Source organism: Erinaceus europaeus, chromosome 12 (genome assembly GCF_950295315.1).
Source record: "Erinaceus europaeus chromosome 12, mEriEur2.1, whole genome shotgun sequence".
Taxonomy (NCBI): Eukaryota; Metazoa; Chordata; class Mammalia; order Eulipotyphla; family Erinaceidae; genus Erinaceus; species Erinaceus europaeus.
The window spans coordinates 44,015,160-44,037,583 of record NC_080173.1 but is presented as its reverse complement, the minus strand read 5'-3'; the positions used below and the strand labels follow the sequence as shown (position 1 = coordinate 44,037,583).

The following is a 22,424-nucleotide window of genomic DNA, read 5'->3' as shown; positions in this document are numbered from 1 at the left end:
TCTCCCCTGGGGCAGAAAGTCAGCTTTTCATTAGACTGGCAGAGCTGGGCAGCCCAGTTAGGATCACTGTCAAACCTGCCAGTCACTACTTGAAGTCTATATTCTCTGATCTCTCTGCTCTGTAAAGCCTCCCTCCACCACCTTTGGACTTGCACATGCATGATCCCACTGCTCCCCTGAATTGATTTTTCCTATTCATTTACAAAATTTCAGACAGAGGCATGGAGAGACAGAGGAAGAGGGAAGAGAGACCATCTGCAACACTGCCTGTGGAGCTTCCCCCAGTGTTGTGATGCTTTCATGTGGTATCAGGGTTCAAACCTTGGGCCCTCCCAGGTGAGCTATTTCCCAGCCTAAAAGCCTCACTTTCTTCACAGATCCTACTTTTCAGTGCTGCCATCCTATGCTTTTTTGCCTCCTGCTGGTCTGCCATGACCTTTGGTCTTGGTGTGCTGTGTCACACAGCTGACCCTTCAGATAGTGAAAACCCTAAGATTTGCAAAAATGGGGGCCCGGGTTGTGGTGCACTGGGTTAAGTATACATAGTACTAAGCACAAGGATCCATACAAGGATCCTGGTTTGTCAGCAAATTGTGAGGATGTGGTAGAGCCTGGCAGGGCTTGACCTGAGGAATGTGTCTATCCTGTCTGTTTTTCTCTCTACCGAGAGGTTGAGCAAGGAGGGACAGGAGTAACCCTAAAGGGTTTCCCCGTCTTATCAGACTCCCTGCCTCATTCCTGATACTATGGCCATTAGATAAAAAGAAAGGGGGAGATGTCAAGAAATTGTGAGGTCAGAAAAGGTAACAGTAGCAAATGCTGGAGAGGGTGTGGAGTCAAAGGAACCCTCCTGCACTGCTGGTGGGAATGTCAATTGGTCCAACATCTGTGGAGAACAATCTGGAGAACTCTCAGAAGGCTAGAAATGGACCTACCCTATGACCCTGCAATTCCTCTCCTGGGGATATATCCTAAGGAACCCAACACATCCATCCCAAAAGATCTGTGTACACATATGTTCTTGGCAGCACAATTTGTAATAGCCAAAACCTGGAAGCAACCCAGGTGTCCAACAACAGATGAGTGGCTGAGCAAGTTGTGGTCTATATACACAATGGAATACTACTCAGCTGTAAAAAATGGTGACTTCACTGTTTTCAGCCGATCTTGGATGGACCTTGAAAAATTCATGTTAAGTGAAATAAGTCAGAAACAGAAGGATGAATATGGGATGATCTCACTCTCAGGCAGAAGTTGAAAAACAAGATCAGAAGAAAAAAAAAAAAAAACACAAGCAGAACCTGAAATGTAATTGGCGTATCTCACCAAAGTAAAAGACTCTGGGGTGGGGGTGGGAGTGTGGGGAGAATACAGGTCCATGAAGGATGATAGAGGACCTAGTGGGGGTTGTATTGTTATATGGGAAACTGGGGAATGTTATGCATGTACAAACTATTGTATTTACTGTTGAATGTAAAACATTAATTCCCCAATAAAGAAATAATAAAAAAAAAGAAATTGTGAGGATGTGGTTGATCTTGGCAGGGCTTGACTTGAGCGAACATCCATCCTCTCGTCTTATCAGATTCCTTGCCTCACAAAGCACCCTGCATTCCGGATACTATGGCCTGCTCCCTTATTATCTACATAATCATTGTTTTGCCTGAAAGATCCCCACCCATTCCATTCCTTTGATCTATCTTCTTTCTACCCTCAAGACCCTCCCTGCCTGCAGGGTATTATTAATCCTACCAGTTAACCCCCTCGCAACAGTTGCTAAGGAAGTTCCTACCTTTCCAGCCCCTTTTGCCTTTCTCCGCCCCTTTCCTAGCCATTTCCATTTCCAACTTGCCACTTCTGGGTCTGCCCTTTAAAAGCCTTGGCTCTCTGATCAATAAAGAATCAAATTGCCTCGCCACTACAAGTCTGTTCATGAGTCATTTCCCTTGCGTCACTGAGTGAGTAACAGCCCAGGATGGTTCTGGTTGCGTTCCCTCCAACCAAGAGAGTACACACCTAGGAAGAGGCACCCCCACACTAGCCTGGCACTGGTTCAAGCCCCTGGCTCCCCAAGACATGCAGGAGGGTCACTTCACAAGTGATGCAGCAGGTCTGCAGGTGTTTCTTTCTCTCTCCCTCTCTGTCTTCCCCTCCTTTTTCAGTTTCTCTGTCCTACACAACAACAACAATGGGGAAAAAAAGCAGGCTTCAGGAGCAGTGGATTTGTAGTGCAGGCACCAAGCCCCAGCAATAACCCTAGAGGCAAAAAAAAAAAAAGATTTACAAAAATGTAAAAACCAAGCATGTCACACTTCTCACTAAATTTTGTTTGGGAGGACTCTAGTTATTGTTTCACAAAGATATGTTAATGCATAATGAGCTTATTCTAATAAAAAAATCTTAGTTATTTTCTTTGAGCTAGAGATACAGAAAGACCAGAGCACTTCTAAGCTCTGGCTTGTGGTGGTGCTGGGGATCAAACCTGGAACCTTAGAGCCACAGGCATGAAGTCTTTTGCATAATCTTTTTGCTTTCATCCTAGCCCAACTCTAATTTTTTTAAATATTTATTCCCTTTTGTTGCCTTTGTTTTATTGTTGTAATTGATGTCGTTGTTGTTGGATAGGACAGAGAGAAATGGAGAGAGGAGGGGAAGACAGAGGGGGAAGAGAAAGACAGACACCTGCAAATCTGCTTTACCGCCTGTAAAGCGATTCCCCTGCAGATGGAGAGCCGGGGGCTCTTTACTGGGATCTTTACGTCAGTCCTTGAGTTTCGCACCATGTGTGCTTAACCCGCTGCACTACCACACGACCCCGTGTGTTATTCTTTAAAAGCACCTCATTGGGATAAGCTTTGGTGTGTAGCATTCACACGTTTGTGGGGGCACATGCACGCGTGCGCGCACACACACATTATTCTTATATTGTTGGATAGAGACAGAAAGAAATTGACAAGGGCAACAAAATGAAAAATAATAAAAAAGAAATTGAGAGAAAAAGGGGAGATAGGGAGAAAGTGAGACACCTATAACACTGCTTCATTACTTGTGTAATTTTCTCCCTGCTGGTGGGGACTGGGGACTTGAACCCAAGTCCTTGTACATAGTAATGTGTGCACTTAACCAGGTGCACCATCACCTGACTCCCCCACCCCTACTTTTTTTTTGACTCCATGGTTATTGCTAGGGCTTGGTGCTTGCACTACGATTCCATTGCTCTTGGAGGCTATTTTTTCCACTATTGTTGCTGTTACTGTTGTTGTTGCTGAATAGGACAGAGAGAAATTGAGAGATGAGGAGAGGGCAGACGGGGAGAGAAATATAGACACCTGTAGACCTGTTTCACCATTTGTGAAGTGACACCCCTGCAGGTGGGGAGCTGGGGGCTCGAACTGGGATCTTTGAGCTGGTCCTAGTGCTTCACACCATATGCACTTAACCTAGTGCACCACTGCCTGCTCCCCATCCCTACTTTCTTTTTCTTCAAGATTTTATTTATTAATTAATGAGAAAGATAGGAGAGAAAAAGAACCAGACATCATTCTAGTACATGTGTTGCTGGGGACTGAACTCAGGACCTCATGCTTGAGAGTCCAATGCTTTATCCACTGCACCACTTCCCAGATTACCCTACAGTTTTTTTTAAAAAAAATTTTAATAAGAAGAGAAAGGACAGAGATAGATAGATAGATAGATAGATAGACAGACAGACAGAGGGAGGCTGGGGTAGACAGCATAATGGATATGCAGAGACTCATGCCTGAGGCTCCAAAATCACAAGTTTAATCCCCTGTACCACTATTATTCAGAGCTGAGCAGTGCTTTGGTAAGAAAAGAAAGGAAAAGAAAAGAAAAAGAGAGAGAAGAGAGGAGAGGGGAGAGGAGAGGAGGAAAGGGACAGGAGAGGGGAGGGGAGGGGGAAGGAGAGAAGAGGGGAGGAGAAGAGAGGAAGGGAAGAGAGGAGGGGAGGGGTGAGGTGGGGAGAGGAGAGGATGGGAGAGGAAACCAGGGCATCACTTTGGCACATGAGTTGTTGGGGAGTGAACTTGGGACCTCATGCTTGTGAATCCAAAGCTTTAACCACTGTGTTACCTCCTGGGCCAGTATTGTTTTGTTTTGTCATTACTGAGACTGCACTGTTCTAGGCAGATTTTTTTTTCTTCAAGAAACAGAGAAAGAGAAAAAGGCCACAGTACCAGGGCTTCTGGGATTCGAATCTGAGTTATGAACATGGCAATATATGTGTACTACTCAAGTCATCCCAGAAGAAATGTGATAGAAATGTGATACTACTACCAGCAGCCTGGAAGATGGTAAAGGTGTGGAGCACTGGACTTGCTAACACGAGGCTAGGCCCTGCAGTCAGTCCCTGGCACAGCGCGTGCCACAGTGACGCTCTGCTTCTCTCCCTCCCTCTTTTCATCCCTCTGTGTCTACTTTGTGAGATAAATCTTAGAAGTTGCTTTGAGACATGTGCCGTGTCATGTACTACTTTGGAAATTTCTTTTCCAGTGCACAATAAAAATAACAGATTATTTTTTTTCCTGTTTATTGGTGCTTGGGCCTTGCATATATACTATTTCTGCATGGACTCTTTTTTAAAATATTTATTTATTCCCTTTTTGTTGCCCTTTTTATTGTTGTAGTTATTATTGATGTTGTTGTTGGACAGGACAGAGAGAAATGGAGAGAGGAGGGGAAGACAGAGGGGGAGAGAAACACAGACACCTGCAGACCTGCTTCACCACCTGTGAAGCGACTCCCCTGCAGATGGGGAGCCGGGGGCTCAAACTGGGATCCTTCCGCCGGTCCTTGCACTTTGTACCACCTACACTTAGCCTGCTGCACTACCACCTGACCCCCTCTTATTTTCTTGTCTATTCTTTTTTACTTAGAGAAATGGAAAGGAAAAGGCACCACAGCAGTACTCTACCACCAGTGGAATACTCCCAGGTGTAGTGGTGCTCCTTTGTGGTGCCTGGATTTAAACTTAGGGTCTTGCACATGGTTAAGGTCTTACCTCTGCCAGGTGAGCTATCTCTTGGCTCTAACTGATGTCATAGAATTGGGATTGGGGGCCAGCTGCAGTTATGGCAAAATAAGGGCACTGTTCAAGGGAGTTGACCTCACAACTGAAGGGTTTTTTTGTTGTTTGCCATCAGGGTTACTGCTGGGGCTCAGAGCCTGCACTATGAATCCACTGCTTCTGGCAGCCATTTTTCCTTCTTCTTTTTTTTTTTTTTTTTTTTAAATTTGGTAAGACAGAGAGAAATTGAGGGGAGAGGGACATATGTAAGTAGAAAGACAGGGGCCAGGCAGTGGCACACCTGGTTAAGCGCACATATTACCAAGTAGAAAGACTAGGGTTTAAGCCCCCACTTCCCACCTGCAGGGGAGACACTTCATGAGTAGTGAAGAAGGTCTGCAGGCATCTATCTTTCTCTCCCTCTGTCTTCTCCTCCTCTATTTCTCTGTCCTACCTAATAATTAGAAATTAAAAATTAAAAAAAGGAAAAAATGGCATCTGGTAGCAGTGGATTTGTAGTGCCAGCACAGAGCCCAATGATAACCCTGGTAGAAAAAGAGAGAGAGAGACCTCAGCTGTTTCACAGATTGTGAAGCTTCTCCCCTGCATGTGGGGAGTGGGAGTTTGAAACCACATATGCATTCAATCAGGTGCACCACTGAATGGGTACCTTTTTCTTCTTTTCTTTGAGATTTAGTTATTTATGAGAAAGAAATAGAGGAGAACCAGAGTGTCACTCTGGTATATACATTGCCAGGGACTGAGTATTCAACAACTTGTCCAGTGTCACCTTCTTGGGCTGTAGAACTCACTGCTTCATTATTTACTATCTCAAAGCTCTGCTCAGCTCTGGTTTGTGGTTGTGAGGAGGACTGAACCTGAGACTTTGGAGCCTCAGGCATAAAAGTCCTTTTTGCATTACTATTATGCTAACTCATTGTTTTCATTATAGAACTCACAGCTACTTTATGTAAAATTGTATTGTTGTAACTGTAAATCCACCTAGATCTCTTATATCTCTTTGCATCTTCCACAGAACCTTATTTAAGTTTATTTTATTATTTTGTATGAGGTTGACCGGTAGAGCTTGTTTGTTTGCCATCAGGGTTACTGCTGGGGCTCACATGAGCAAGAGACAGAAGCCAGAGCACTGTTTCAAACACTGCATCAGGGATTGAACCAGGGACCTCATGCATATAAGTACTGTGCTGTATCAGCTGAACTGTTCCCCTGACCACACCACAAAGCTTTTTAGGTAAAATTACCGAATACATACTTTGTGCTGAGAAGTCTGATGCACTGACACTCTAGTCCATTTCTGGCCTGAGTGTAGAGAGAGCTCTGAGGCAGAACAGGCCTGCTGCTCTAACACAAGAGCCAGTGACTTGCTTTAAGGGAATTTTATGGTTTCTTCCTTTTGCTAAGTATTCCATAAATGTCAAAGTTTTTTTTTAAGATTTTTATTTATTTTTTTATTAGTATTTATTCATTCCCTTTTATTGCTCTTGTTGTTTTATTGTTGTAGTTATTATTGTGGTTGTTACTGATGTCGTCGTTGTTGGACAGGACAGAGAGAAATGGAGAGAGGAGAGGAAGACAGAGAGGGGGAAGAGACAGACAGACACCTGCAGACTAGCTTCACCGCCTGTGAAGCGACTCCCCTGCAAGTGGGGAGCCAGGGGCTCGAACTGGGATCCTTCTGCTGGTCCTTGCGCTTTGCTCCACGTGTGCTTAACCCGCTAAGCTACCGCCCGACTCCCAAATGTCAAAGTTTCATAGTGTTCACTTTTTTTTTTTTGCCTCCAGGGTTATTGCTGGGGTTCAGTGCCTGCACCATGAATCCACTGTTCCTGGAGGCCATTTTTTTCCCCTTTTGTTGCCCTTGTTGTTGTAGCCTTGTTGTGGTTATTGTTGTTGATGTCGTTTGTTGTTGGATAGGACAGAGAGAAATGGAGAGAGGAGGGTAAGACAAAGAGGGGGAAAGAATGATAGGCACCTGCTTCACTGATGTGAAGCGACTCCCCTGCAGGTGGGGAGCCGGGGGCTCGAACCAGGGTCCTTACGCCGGTCCTTGCGCTTTGTGCCACTTGCGCCTAACCCACTGCGCTACCGTCTGACCCCTTAGTGTTTACTTTCTAAAATACTTGTCCAGTGTTCCCAGCTTAAGGGAAAATAATAAAAGAAAGAAAAAATCTGCAGACCAGGAGATAGCTTACCCAGCAGAGTGTACACTTTACCAGGCCTTAGGACCTGAATTTGAGCCCTCAGTCATCACATGGAAGCGCCATGCAAAAGGGAAGCTTCACAAGCAGTGGTATGGTGCTGTGGTGTCTCTCTTTTCTGTCCCTTAACTTCTATCTGGAGGGGGGGGAAAGCCCAATAACTTTTTTTTGCATGGTAACATGTGCACTCAACCAGGTGTGCCACCACCAGGCCCCCCAATAACTCTTTTTTTCTCTCTCCAGGGATATTGCTAGGGCATGGTACTTGCACTACAAATCCACTGTTCCTGGTGGCCATTCCCCCTCCTGCCCCCATTCTTTCCTGGATAGGAGAGAAATTGAGAGGAGGGGGAGATAGAGAGGGAGAAAGATAGACAACTGCAGACCTACTTCACCGCTTGTGAAGCTTCCCCTTTGCAAGTGGATAGCAAGGGGCTCAAACCCAGATTCTTGTGTGGGTATCTGCATTTAGTACTATGCACTTAAACAGGCATGCTACTGCCCCGCTCCTTGACCAATAATCAGTTTTATTGAAAGCTTTGATGTTATGATTGTTTCACTATCTCTCCCTAGCTCTATATAAAACAAACAGGCACTGCTACAGCCTGGGAAGTGGCTCAGTGGATGAAGCACTGGACCCTCAAACTTGAGGTCAGATTTTGAGCCCTAATATCCAGTGTGCCAGAATGATATTCTGGTTCTCTATCCTTGTCTCATTAATAAATAAATCTTTAATGAGTAGGGGAAATAGCATAATGGTTATGCAAGCAGACTTTAATGCCTAAGTCTCCAAGGTCCCAGGTTCAATCCCCAGCACCACAAGCCAGAGCTGACCAGTGCTCTGGGAATTAAAAATAAGTAAAAATAAAATAGAAATAAATCTTTAAAAAGAAGAGGGGGGGGAACAGGTGGTGGTGCAGCTAGTAAAGCCCACATGCTATCATGTGCAAGGACTTGGGTTCATCTCTGCTCCCCACCTGCAGGAGGCAATGCTTCATGAGTGGTGAAACAGGTGTCTTTTTCTTTCCCTCTTTAATTTCTCTTGCCAGTAGTGGTGAATTTATAGTGTTGGCACCAAGTCCCACCTGGTGGCAAATATATATGCATATGCAGTGGAATCCTACAGGCATGAAACTCCAGTGAAGTCACGGCAATAAAATGAAATAAATAATAAAAAGTCATACATGATAACTTATCTGGAGGGTACCTACTTTGTCATGGGTACCACCCAGGATTGAGCCTGGGTAACACACTGGAGGAAGCTTCAGTGCTATGATATCTTTCCCTTAAAATTTTTTTTTTATATTCTCTATTTATTTATTGGATAGAAACAGCCAGAAATTGAGAGGGAAGGGAGTGACAGAGAGGGAGAGAAACAGAGAGACACCTGTAGCCCTGCTTCACCACTTGTGAAGCTTTTCCCTTACAGGTGGGGATCAGGGGCTTGAACCTGGGTCATTGCACATTGTAATATGTATGCTCAACCAGGTGCGCCACCACCTGGTCCTATCTTTTCTTTTTTAGTGCTTTTTTTATTTTTACCACTGGGATTTTTTTTTACAGCTGCACAATTTCACTGCTCCCAGAAAACTCTTATTTCTCTCCGTTTAAAGTGGATGGATGGATGTATGGTTGAAGGAGAATGAGAGAGCAAGAAGCATCACAATATAGCTTGAAAAGACTGATTGAAAAGTCTCCACTTTGGTTTTGGGGGCTGGAACTCAGGTCCTAGCATATGGCAGTGTTCACGATACCAGGTGAGCTGTCTCCTGTTCCTAGCTTTAGGGCTATGCTTCATTTTATTTTTGAGTATTTGAAATTGAACTCAGGGCTTCATGTAAAGCATGTCCTCTACCAGTGATCTATATCCCAGTCTCTAAATTTCTTTTCTTTTTTTTAAAGATTTTATTTATTTATGAGAAAGACAGGAGAAAGAACTAGACATCACTCTGGCACATGTGCTGCAGGGGATTGAACTTGGGACCTCATGCTTTAGAGTCCAAAGCTTTATCACTGCACCACCTCCCGGACCACTCTAAATTTCATTTTTAAAAACTATTGTTTTTTAAATATTTATTTGTTCACTTTTGTTGCCCTTGTTGTATTGTAGTTATTATTGTTGTTGCTATTGATGTCATTGTTATTGGACACGACAGAGAGAAATGGAGAGAGGAGAAGACAGAGATGGGAAGAGAAACACAGACACCTGCAGACCTGCTTCACCACTTGTGAAGTGACTCCCCTGCAGGTTGGGGATACTTGCGGTTTGTGCCACCTGCGCTTAACCCGCTGCGCTACCGCCCGACTCCTAAAATTTTATTTATTTTTAAATTTGTATTTATTTTTTTACCAGAGCACTGCTCAGCTCTGGCATATGGGGTGCTGGGAATTGAACCTGGGACCTTTGGTGCCTCAGGCATGAAAGACATGTCTTTGAGTGTGAAGTGACTCAAATGCAGCATAAAATTTATACTCACAGTTTTTTTTCCAATAGCCAAATTAAGCATTTTCCATCCTATTATCAGGACTCAACATATGAATCAAATCAAAATGTCAGTGTTAACAAATACAACTATAGGACACTTAATAAATTTCAATATTGGGTAATTTAAAAATGTAGGTATGCTCTATGTAATGGATATTTACTGTTGAGTAGAAATTAAAAGTTAACCAGACATTCTGTATTTTACCTGCTAATCCTAGATCTAGGGTGATGAGTTTTTGCTAAGGACATTTATTCTAGGCCAACTTATGTTGATCTACTTATCTACCAGAACATTGCATAGCTCTGGCTTATAGTGGTGCAGGGGACTGAACCTGAGAATTTAAAGCCTCAGACATGACAGTCTTTTGCATAACCATTATGCTATCTCCACTGTTTATAGTGACCTATCTATGACCTTGTATGGCATTATCTAGTTGTTTTTTACTAAGGTATTTTATATGTTTCCTTAGCTTGTACCTATGCTCAATGTCCTAATCATCCTTCTGGCTATTTCTCAGGATCAGCAAGAATACTCAGAAAAATTACTGGCTTGAAATACTTCTCATCACTTATGTGCAATGAGTTCAGAAAAAGAAAAGGCAGTCCCCCTCCCAGTCTCTTCCAAGTCAACAAGCCATCAAAAGCAGACCACTGGAACTAAACAGCATAACCAGTAGCTGATTATAAAAAACTGCTTCCAACACTGAAGACCCTTGTTTACTATGAAACTGAAACATATAATCCACTGCCAATTTGCACTTGGCTTTGCCATTAAAAGCCATCTTAAGGCACCCAGATCCTACTGACTACTCTGTAGATGAACTGAGGTCTGTCACTGCTCTCAACAGCACCTGGATTTAAGATGTAACATCAGTCTCTGCCTGCTGGGCAGAGGCCACAGCTGCAACATGCTTTCAGAAAAATGGGGCAGGCCAAAGCTTTCTGTCAGTGTTTCTCAATGTTCCCAGTGCAAAGATAAAATTTTACTTTCACAGGACTACGTAAGCTAAAAATAAAATAGAAAAAAAAAAAAGCTATCTAGCTCTGTATCATTTTTCCCCATGGTCAGGTCCCATTCAGGTCACTGGCTATGCACTAAAATCAGTTATGAACAGTTGTTTGGTTCTGCCTTGCCTGTGGAGTTTAAGGCTGTCAGCCAGCCCATGCCCTCTGTAATGGCCTGGAGAACCGAGAGGACAAGGATACTTGTGGGAGGTTCAGCAGAGGGTAAAGAGGGAATCTGGTTAGTTTTTCCTCAGTATTAGAAGTGAATTTCCTTAAATTACTCTCCCATCTCCAAAATCTAGTTTAAAGCAGGAAGTGTAAGGTGCTAGGTTTCCATTTGCTCAGAATTCAGACAATGATTCTTATCTATTTTTATCCTTATCTATTTTCACTTACCTGCTTGCCATTTGTGAAGTTTCTTTACCCTTCTGCAGGTTGGAACCGGGTGCTCAAACCCAGATCCTTCTGTGGGCCCTTGCACTTAGCACTACGTGCGCTTAACTTGGAACACCACTGCCTGGCCTCTACTTCCAATTTCTAACTTTAATTTAATGTAGGCTGGAGGGATGGAGAAATAGCTCACTTGCTCACTGTGCTGCTTTGCTGAGTGCAAAACCCAGGTTTGAGCCTGGCCCTTACCGTACTGAAGGAGAGGGCACACAAAATAGCTCACTTGGATAGGATGATGTGCTGCTTCACTAAGTGCATGGCCTAGGTTTAAGCACTTCACTAAGTGCATGTGCTGCTTCACTAAGAGTGCATGGCCTGCACTGAAGGAAGCTTTGGGTGTGGTGTTTTTGTTTTTTTTCTTAGTTTTTAAAAAATATTTATTTTCCCTTTTGTTGCTCTTGTTGTTTATTGTTGTAGTTGTTATTGATGTTGTTGTTGGATAGGACAGAGAGAAATGGAGAGAGGAGGGGAAGACAGAGATGGGGAAAGAACCGGGATCCTTCAATGTAATAGGACAGGTTCAAACATAGGTCATACACATGCCACAGCCACACACTATCCAAGTGAGTCATTTCACCAGTCTGGTGCTGTGGTCTCTTTCACTCTAGGCAGCCAACAGTTACTCTGAGCTTGTAGGTGAGATGATACTGTGCTGTCAGGTCTAAATCCCCTTGAAACAGAAATCATTCAAACAATACTTTTCTCTGGCTCACACTTCAAACTGTGTATGTTTCCCTTTCCTTTTCCTTACCTTCTCTGCCCCTCCTTTCCTTTTCCTTCCTTCCTTCCTTCCAACCAGAGCACTCCTCAGCTGTGGCATATGGTAGTGCTAGTGATTGAACCTGGGATGGGAGCTCAGAGCCTCAGAAATGAAAGTCGTTTGCAAAACCATTGTGCTGTCTCCCCAGCCCCTTCAAGCTATTTTTCTCCTAAGATAAATGACTCTCAAGTCTTAATGTATGTAGAGTGAATTTCTGAGTTATGGAAAAATAAAATAAATAAAATAAAAACTCTTACCTTCTGACAGTGGTTCCTTAGCTGTATAGATTTGCAACTATACATTAAAATGGGTATATCTAGCCACATGTAAATAAGTTAATTTAAAATCTTGAGGAAAAAAAGTCATCCAGAAGGGGTACACAGTAGAGTGCATACCTTACCATGCAGGAGAACCTGGTTTGAATCCACATGGGAGCACCATACACAGCACCAAGGGGAAGCTCCACAAATGGTGGAGCAGTGCTGTCTCTTCTACCTGTAATTAAAAGGCAAAAGAAAAAAAAAAAAAAAGAAAGAAGAGAGTCCTATGAAAATAGCAGAATTATACATTCACAAGGCCCCAGCAGCATAGAAAACCTGTTAATTCTGTGGCCTGGGAGGTGGCACAGTGAATAAAGCAGTGGACTCTTAAGCATGTAGTCCCAAGCTCAATCCTTGACATTGATTGTCCTGTGCTACAATGATGCTCTGGTTCTCTCTCTTCCCTTCTGTCATTATTATTATTATTTTTTAAAATGTACTTTTTAAAAGCCTGTTAGTTATTATCTAGATCTGAGATTTAAAAAAAAACTGTGTTTTAATAGCTATCCTGTTACTTTTTGAAGAAATATTTATACATATTAGATAGAGATGGAGAGAAATTGGGACAGGGTGGTGGCACATCTGGTTGAGTTCACATGTTACAATACGCAAGGATCCAAGTTCCAGTCCCCAGTCCCCACATGCAGAGGGAAAGATTTGCAAGTGCTGAAGCAGTTTTTTTTTTTTTTTCCTCCTCCAGGGTTATTGCTGGGCTCGGTGCCTGCACCATGAATCCACCACTCCTGGAGGCCATTTTTCCCCCTTTTTGTTGCCCTAGTTGTTGCAGCCTCATTGCGGTTATTATTGCCATTGTTGACGTTGCTTTTGTTGTTGGATAGGACAGAGAAATGGAGAGAGGAGGGGAAGACAGAGAGAGAGGGGAGAGAAAGAGAGACACCTGCAGACCTGCTTCACTGCCTGTGAAGCGACTCTCCTGCAGGTGGGGAGCCAGGGGCTCGAACTGGGATCCTTACGCCGGTCCCTGCGCTTTGCGCCACATGCGCTTAACCCACTGCGCCACCGCCCGACCCCCGTGCTGAAGCAGTTTTGCAGGTGTGCTCTCTTTCTTGGATCTCCCTATCTCCCCTACCATCTTGATTTCTGGCTGTCTCTATAAATAAATAGATAGTAAGTATTTTTTTTAAAAAAAAGAAATGGAGATGGAGAAAAATTGAGAGGGGAGGAGGAGATAGAAAAGACACCTGCAGCACTGCTTGGGTAAGCTTTCCCTCTGCAGGTGGGGACCAGAGCCTGGAATTCAGGTCCTTAAGTATGGTAGTGTGCCTCCACCAGGTGTGCCTGCACCCAGCCCCATCCCATCACTTCTCACATAGGTTTTTTTCCCCCAATGGTCATATCTGTAAGAAGTGCTGTAGACATAACAAGATCCACCCAGCAATTATATCCATCATCATTCCCATGAAAACCTCCCCCCACTGAGAGTTGCTTCTGCACACTTCTCTAGGAAAGAGCAAAGGATACTGGATTGAGTCACTGAACAATCGATGTGCAGACCTGGACTCTGTTATCAGCTCTGCCTCCACCTCCATATTCTTCATGTCCCTGTGTAACCTGCTTCCAATTTGAGGTAAGTGAAGGAGGCAAGCCCTAAAAAGTATTATATAGTAAGATTAATTTAAATCTCTCAAATCTTAGAAATATTGTTTTAAATTCTAACATAGCAAATAAAACATTTTAATTTTGATCCAACACTTATTCCAAGTACTAATCTCTGTTCTGATGGCAGATTTGCCAAGAAATCTAATTCAAAACTGAGTAACTCAATTGCTCCAATAGCTTTCAAATACTTCAGTTTATTACCAAATATGGATGGCTAACCATTTTACAGTATGTGCTGAGGGTGGGCTTTATGTGTGACCTTCCCCATGCTCAAACTAGTATTCCCCTAGAAGGTCCTCCTCTTGGAAAAGGTCTAGAAATACCTCCAATTTCTTTTACATTAGCCTCCCCCATGCCCGAAACCTCCTTCCACCAAGCCATTTATCCATCTTAGAGGATGATGCTACAAAAATGCCTACCCATGTGAACATAGGAATAAATCTAGACAAGCTGCACTCAGCTATGAAAAAAGGATTATCTTGAGTACAAATCTCTACTTGGAAATTTTCCTGTTCTTGCATTCCCACTGAGATCAACTTACAGGTGAATGTATGAGAAGTGATTTTAATATCAAGTTCTCAGTATAAACCATTAAGCTCTTGTGTACTATTTTATAAAAAGAATGGGGCAAGATCCTCTATTTGACATTTCATGACTGATCTTTCAAGTTTTGGGAAAAGATGCACAGACCACAAAGGAATCTTCTAAATTGTATTTGGAACTTACAAAACATTTGAAACTGACAGAATCTTTATAGAGACAAGGCCCTGAGCACAGAGTCTGTCCCTACCATAAAGTTTTACATCAACTATACAGAACAAAATCAGTAAGTGATCTTTGGCACTAGAATGGGCAATTTCTTAGTTGTTCACACAATATCCAGACTGCACACCATGTGACATTAGACTGCTGGTTTAAAAGTTGGAAGTCCTAGCTAAGTTTTTCAGTATCAATATGCTAACCATATCTAACAGTTAGTGCCTGAGGTAGAGATTTTTGTAAAAGATTTATTAAAGAAAACACAATTGAGAGTACAATTTAAAAATTCAATTCTTGAAAACATATAATCAAATGTGTGCTGTTTCAACATGCCAACCTTGAAATTCAGAACTCTTGCTTCTGTTATTTCTTAAGAGATTTTACAGAGAAGGACTTTTGTTTGAACTCTTGGATTTTGGGCTACTATGAGGATTGCTTCTTTAAAACATTCGATTAATGTGGAGTGTGCATGAACCAAGCCTATGAGCATCATTATTAAAAACAATACAACTACAGTAGGGATGATCACAATTGGAAAAAAAAACAAAAAACTCCATGATATGTGGTCAGAATATGTGACAAGTATACAATTTAGTCTGATGATTCTAGTATTGATGGTGACTGAATTATTACAGATTATTACATATAGATGAATTTAAATTTCCAAACTCTACACCACATGGGTGCAGGGGCTTTATTCCTTTCAGATAGTAAGATACTTCATCAGATCACATGATTTTCTAGAGATAAAATTAGTGTATTACCTGGAAACTTTTTAATCAAAGTAACTGGCAATTGTGTATCTTGACTACAAGTACTGTTCTCTATAGCCAGGAAAAAAATCTGGCTAGCCAAAAATGTATCATAAACTACAGATGTTAGTTTTAGAAGTGTGGAATGTCTCTGAAATGAGACAGAGAGCATAGATCACAATTAGAAGCTTAACTAGTAAAGCACAGGTATGACCTAACGGGAATAACATTAAGTCCATTCTTGTTATTAAACTGCTTACAAGTCAAACTGCTTACAATCACTGATTCCCATGATAAAGAAGGCCATCTTACTATTGTTACATAGTTCTTTCAACTATTAAAAAAATTTTATTATCGTTATTTATTGGATAGAGACAGCCAGAAATTGAGGGGGAAGGAGGTGATAGAGAGGAAGGGAGACAGAGAGACACCTGCAATACTCCTTCACCACTTGCAAAGCTTTCCCCCTGCAGGTGGGGACCAGGGCTTGAACCTGGGTCCTTGTGCACTGTAATATGTGCACTCAACCATGTGTACCACCACTCAGCCCACTCAGCTATTTTTTTAAGCTCCATACTCAGACAAATGGTCAATATTAACACAACTGTTGGTCTTTTTAGACCTTTTACAAGGCTCTGACTGCTTCATAAGGCTCCTGAAACTTGAAAAGTAAAGTGATATGTCTAATTTCATATTACAGGGCAGGGAAAATAGCATTATGGTTGTGCAAAAAAAACCTCTCATGCCTAAGGCTTCCAAGTCCCAGGTTCAATCCCTTGTCCCACCATCAGCCAGAGCTGAGCAGTGCTCTGGTTAAAAGAGAAAAAAAAAAAAAAGTAACAACAACAACAAAAAGTAATAACATTCTAATTTCATAACATGAAGAAATGACAATTAAAACACCTAATGATGATTTCTTTTTTCCTTAAAGATAGATCTATATCCTACCTATCCTTCTAAAACATACAGATATGTGGGAATCCTAACATGAGGACCATTTTAGCTGGCAAAGTTGATTTTCATCAAAAGCAATTTTATAGACATTAGTCAAGGAAAATCCCCACAAAAAATAACTTCAAATGAAACAACAGTTGTGGTGTTAAATGAACAAATATCGAAACAGGCAAAACTAAGTCATTAAGTAAAGCAAAAGCCACAAGGTGAACATTAACACTTCTCTAGGGAAAATGCTAACTTTTCCTCAAATTTGAAATAATTTCTTCAGATAATAAATTTTAACAAAGATGACCAATAAATATACTACATCTGACTAAATCTAGTAATATACTAAGAAACATAAACATGCTGCTGATAATATACTATTATGAAGGAGTGAGCAAACAACTTCTATTTAGAGAAGCAAGTGTGGGTGGGGGTAGATAGCATAATGGTTATGCAAAGAGAATCTCATGTCTAAGGCTCTAAAGTCCCAGGTTCAATTCCCCACACCACCATAAGCCAGAGCTGAGCAATACTGATTAAAAACAAACAAAAAACCACAAGTGTCATATATAACAGAACATGTTTTATATGACAATTCAAGAAAATAAGCTTTTGATGGAAAATAAAAAACCTACCACGTTTTACAACTACCTGGAACAGTATTTTTATAGATTCAGTGTAGACACAATTATAGGTAGACGGTGATAGTATCATTTTCTTTATGTAGGCCCATAAATCATTAGGAAAAAATGGCTTTGGCAAACTTGTATGTTCAAAAACTGAAAGAAATGTACCAAGAAAACAGAGCTGGGAAGTTCATGTGATAATAGAAAGTTAGGAAGAGAATAAAAATAGCTTTTACAACTGTGTGCACATGGAAAGTGACTTGGAATATCTTTCCATATATTTTAAGAAGTCAAAGAATTATCCAGACATGAAAGATAACATTCTCATCAGATTAAATGCCAGGAGCACTGTTTTGTAGAAACTAAGTGGATGCTTCTGGCACCAAATGTCTTTGCTTGGCATTTCTGCTTGACTCCTCTCTCCAACACTCTCAAATCTGCAACCTTTCCTCTGGCGAAGCAACTCTGTTCTCCTTTAGGCTCTGAATAGATGGACATGAGTGTATGTGTATTTTCTGTCCTTCAATTGAGAAATATGCTTGAAGCACTAATGATAATGTCTAGTTCTTTGTCTTTGTTTCATTTAGGCTTTGAAAATCTTGCCTGTTTCTTATAATAATTGTATGAATTTCCTTATTTAATACTTGGTTTCATTGAAACTGTACTTGTCTATTAATTATCCTAAATATACACATGCATATCATTTTGCAAAATTTTCCCTTTGGCCCCATCCAAGTTTTCGTTTTGCTTAAGATGTTTAGATATTCTGAGAAATTTCTCTAGACTAAAATTAAGTATTAAAAAAAAGCAAAATAAAGGTAAAATGTATGCCTAGAAGATAAGTTTCCATTTCCTAATGAGTTTCTTTTTTGATGGCAGAGACAGAGAAATGCAATGGAGAACAACAGGGGAAAAAGGATATTGTTCTAAGATTCACCTAAATAAAAAAAAAATTAATGTTAAAAACAAGACATTAGAAAAAATTTATGGAATTTCAAAGTCAGAGATGGTTTATAATAGCTTTTATAAGAGTGAAACATCCCAAATGAAATGAATGCTCCTTTATGAAGTAAAGGCTCCTTCCTTTAAATCTTTACCAAGTTCTTACTTAGAAACTCACAAATTATAAGAAATGATGTTTAACAATGACAGGAAGAGGAAAGCTCTCTAAAATAAACGGCTGAAAAAGGTAAATAAAATACTCCAAGTTATGAGTGTTATGTGAATATTAGTGCTTGTCAGTGACAAACAGATATGCATGTAGGGAGTAAATACTGAAATTCTTTCTAGATCTATTTACAGACAGATTCACAGACCCGACTGCCATTCTAGGTAAAAAAAATTACATTGCCAGAGTTACATAAGTTCCATGGTAAATTATTGAAAAATATGGAATTTGAACTTAGGTCTCTGCCATCTGTAGTGTTTTTTTTTTTTTTTTTTCTCTTTTTAAAAAAGAATTCTTAGCCTACAAGGGGATTTTTGTATTTCCATCCATCACTGGCTTCTTGAGAAACCAGAGAAAAGCAGGTTTCTGGATAAAGCTTTAAAGCAAGTCAAACAGGTCTACAATTAAACATCCTATCAGCTCATTTTCCAAGTGTGGATTTGCATTGTGATAAGGGAATAAATAGTACAACTCCAGTCAGGGTCTCCATACCCTTCAGGAACACCTTACACAAAACTTAAATTATATATATATACATCATCATTAAAGCATATATTGGCAATGCTTGATATTTATAGAAATTCTGCAGTGAATCATTTTTCTCTGTTGAAAATGTAAGTTGGTTTTCAAAGACTGAATACAACACTGGGCATATGAATGACTTTAAAAAATTTCTCAAGTAGTGAAGATCTCAACCTCATTCTACTGTATACTCTTTCCAAAATTAAAAGCTAATATCCTTTCCTTTGTCTTCTTACATACCTGAAATCCTCCCTTCAACATGAGGCACTTTTGTTAAGTATAGTTATCTATTAAAACATTAAACCCAGGCTGTAATTTGATGAGCGAAGTAATAACGTTAGCCTGATAGGCGTTACCTATAAGGATTTTCCCCCTTTAATATAAAAGTGTAACTACAGTGGTCCAATATACAAATACAAAAACAAAGTTTTCATACTAAAAAAAAAAAGGTACCATAATACTGTACATACAAAAACTGTTCAACAAGAATGATTTAAATATATCTGTTCTTTTCCAGATCTGGAAGACACAAATGTAAAGTTCTGCAATTGTATTATGATGGAACATATGAGGAGGAACACTGTGTTTCCCTTTCTCTCCCCTTTGTTCCAGCCCCATCTTCAGAGTCCCCTGAGCTTGGATCATGAGCCAACAGCATCCCTGAAGATAACCAGAGCCAAATGTTTACTCAATGGAAGTCATTATTCAGTGAGCCGTTGCTTACCATAAACTATGAAAAGCACAAGTTTTAAGCCTGGCCAAGATTAAATCCAGACGGAGGTCTTCCCATCCCCTGATTTGCTACTAGCACTGCTTTTGTTGGACCCAGCTTTGGAACCAACTTTGGCTTTTTTCCCCTGGGGAGCATGGGGGTTGTTTTGGTGGTTGTAGGCCTGAATTGCTAAATCCAGGCGTTCCTGAGCCATTCTGATCTCTTGCTGTAGAGTCTCCAGGTCAGCTGGGAGGTTCTCCTCATGGCTGCCATACTGTTGTTCCTGGGCAATGTTGGCCTTGTTTTGCTTGTAGGCAATCTTAGCATTGGACAGTTCAGTGTACTGAATTTGATCTGGTTTGACGGCAATGTTATAGCCAGGGGGAGCAGATGGTGTATTCCAAGTGAAAGGATAATTATAAGCACCCGGATCTTCTAGTTCCCTCCTTTTACTATTGAGTGAGTCTCGAATGGTCCCAAACCCTAAATGGAGCATCTCCCAAATATTTAGCAATAGGCAAAGGCCTGTAACACCATACATTATCAGTAGGAAGATGGTCTTTTCAGTGGGTCTAGAAATAAAGCAGTCTATCTTATGAGGGCAAGGAAGTCTGCTGCATACATAAAATGGGTGGACTTGGAAGCCATATAGAAAATACTGACCAATCAGAAAACCCACCTCAAATACGGTCCTTGCCAGTAACTGCAGCACATAGATTTTCATGAGTCCATCCTCCCGAATCCGCTGTCTGCCATCATGCTTGGGTTTAGGCTGATTCTGGTCTTTATTTTCTTTTTCACTTTCTAATTCCATTTCTGGATACATCATGGGGTCCTCTTCATGGTCCTCTTCTGTTTCTTCTAGAGCTCGGTGTTGTTTCCAACGCATTGCATAGGGTTTGCTCCGAACTGTCTTCTTGTCTGCTTCACCATGCTCCATTTTAGCTATCTTATGAATGGCGTAGCCCAGGTACATCACTGAGGGAGTTGCCACCAGGATGATCTGGAATACCCAAAAGCGCACATGGGAGAGGGGTGCAAAAGCATCATAGCAGACATTCTCGCAGCCTGGCTGCTCTGTGTTGCACACAAATTTGCTCTGTTCATCATAATAGATGGACTCTCCTCCTACAGCTGTAAGGACAATCCGAAAGACAATCAACACAGTAAGCCAGATCTTCCCCACAAATGTGGAATGATTGTGGATCTCCTCTAGCAAGCGAGTCAGAAAGCTCCAACTCATGGTGACTGAATTTGTTTGCCCTAATAAATGGAAAAACAACAGAAAAATCAACAAATATTAGCAATGTAATCTTTTATTGATGGTGTCTCTGGGAACTACTCTGCATAACTGAAATCTAATTTCAAGGCTCCTATTAATGTAACTATTTGAATAAGTAGCATAGTTCTTTCTTTTGCCCTCAGGTCAAATCACATTAGTCTATGTGTGCTGCTTAAGCCTATAGGGTCCTAGGAAGCATGGTTCGTTTTCATGTCTTATCTAGTTTTAAAAAGTATAACTGTAGGTATCAGGGCTGAGTGGTGGTGCACCTGATTGAGTATAGATGTTACAATGCTCAAGGACCCAGATTCAAGCTCCTAGCTCCCCATATGCAGGAGGAAAGCTTCGTGAATGGTAAAGCAGGGATACAAGTGTCTTTATCTTCCCCTTCCCTTTCAACTTCTGTCTATATGCATAAAATAAGAGGAAAAAAACTGTAGGAGGGCCAGGCAGTGGTACACCTGGTTGAGCAGACATGTTGCATGTACAAGGACCCAGGTTCAAGCCCCCAGCCCCCCCCCCCACCTCCAAGAGGGAAAGCTTTGTGAATGGTGAAGCAGGGCTGCGTCTCTCCCTATCTTCCTCCTTTTTTTTTTTTTTTTTTCTATCAGAGCATTGCTCAGCTCTGACTTATGACTTACAGTGGGTGCAGGGGATTCAACCTGGGACTTTGGAGCCCAGGCATGAGAGTCTGTTTGCATAACCATTATGCTATCTACCTCTGCCCCCATTCCTCTCAATTTCTGGATGTCTATCTAATAAATAAAGATAACAAAACATTTCTCATCTACTGGGAGTATGGATCAAAATTATTTTTGGGGTGCAGAAGGTGGGAGTTCGCCAAGTTGATTCATACCCCCAGCCTGCTTCTATCTTTCCTTAGTGGGGCAGGGTTATGAAGCAGCAAGGTTCCAAGACATACTGGTTAGGTAGTCTACCCAGGGAACAACTAGATTTTTCTTTCTTTTTTTTTTTTTGCCTCCAGGATTATTGCCGGGGCTCGGTGCCTGCACAATGAATCCACTGCTCCTGGAGGCCATTTTTTCCCTTTTGTTACCCTGGTTGTTTTACCATTGTTGTGGTCATTATTATCATTATTGATGTCATTGTTAGATAGGACAGAGAAAAATGGAGAGAGGAGGGGAAGAGAGAGGGGGGAGAGAAAGACCTACAGACCTGCCTCACCGCCTGTGAAGCGACTCCCCTGCAGGTGGGGAGCCATGGGCTTGAACCAGGATCCTTCCGCTGGTCCTTGTGCTTTGCATCACGTGCGCTTAACCTACTGCGCTACTGCCCTACCCCTCCTTTTTCTTTTAACCTCCAGGGTGGGGCTCAGTGCCTGCGCTACAAATCCACTGCTCCTGGAGGCTATTTTTTCCCTTTTGTTGCCCTTGTTTATCGTTGTTGTTGTTGCTGTCATTGTTGTTGGATAGGACAGAGAGAAATTGAGAGAGGTCCTTGCACTTTGCGCCATCTGTGTTTAACCCGGTGCACTACTGCCTGGTCCCCCAGAACAATTAGATTCTTTTTTTTTTTTCTCCTCCTCCAGGGTTATTGCTGGGCTCAGTGCCTGCACCATGAATCCACCGCTCCTGGAGGCCATTCCCCCCCCCCTTTTGTTGCCCTTGTTGTAGCTTCATTGTGGTTATTATTATTGCCCTTGTTGACGCAATTCGTTGTTGGATAGGACAGAGAGAAATGGAGAGAGGAGGGGAAGACAGAGAAAGGGAGAGAAAGATAGACACCTGCAGACCTGCTTCACCGCCTGTGAAG

General features: G+C 41.6%; 1 protein-coding gene across 1 annotated transcript; it reads right to left on the bottom strand.

The window, feature by feature from the left end:
- Positions 1 to 14,585: 14,585 nt before the first annotated feature.
- Positions 14,586 to 20,648, bottom strand: GJC1 (gap junction protein gamma 1). The gene has a single exon (XM_060203362.1). It carries the CDS (start codon positions 20,610 to 20,612, stop codon positions 19,422 to 19,424), a length of 1,191 nt encoding a protein of 396 aa, XP_060059345.1. The 5' UTR covers positions 20,613 to 20,648; the 3' UTR covers positions 14,586 to 19,421.
- Positions 20,649 to 22,424: the final 1,776 nt, after the last annotated feature.

Bases quoted from the DNA above. Each gene is read 5' to 3' on its own strand.
- GJC1 (XM_060203362.1), bottom strand. From the start codon at position 20,612: ATGAGTTGGAGCTTTCTGACTCGCTTGCTAGAGGAGATCCACAATCAT.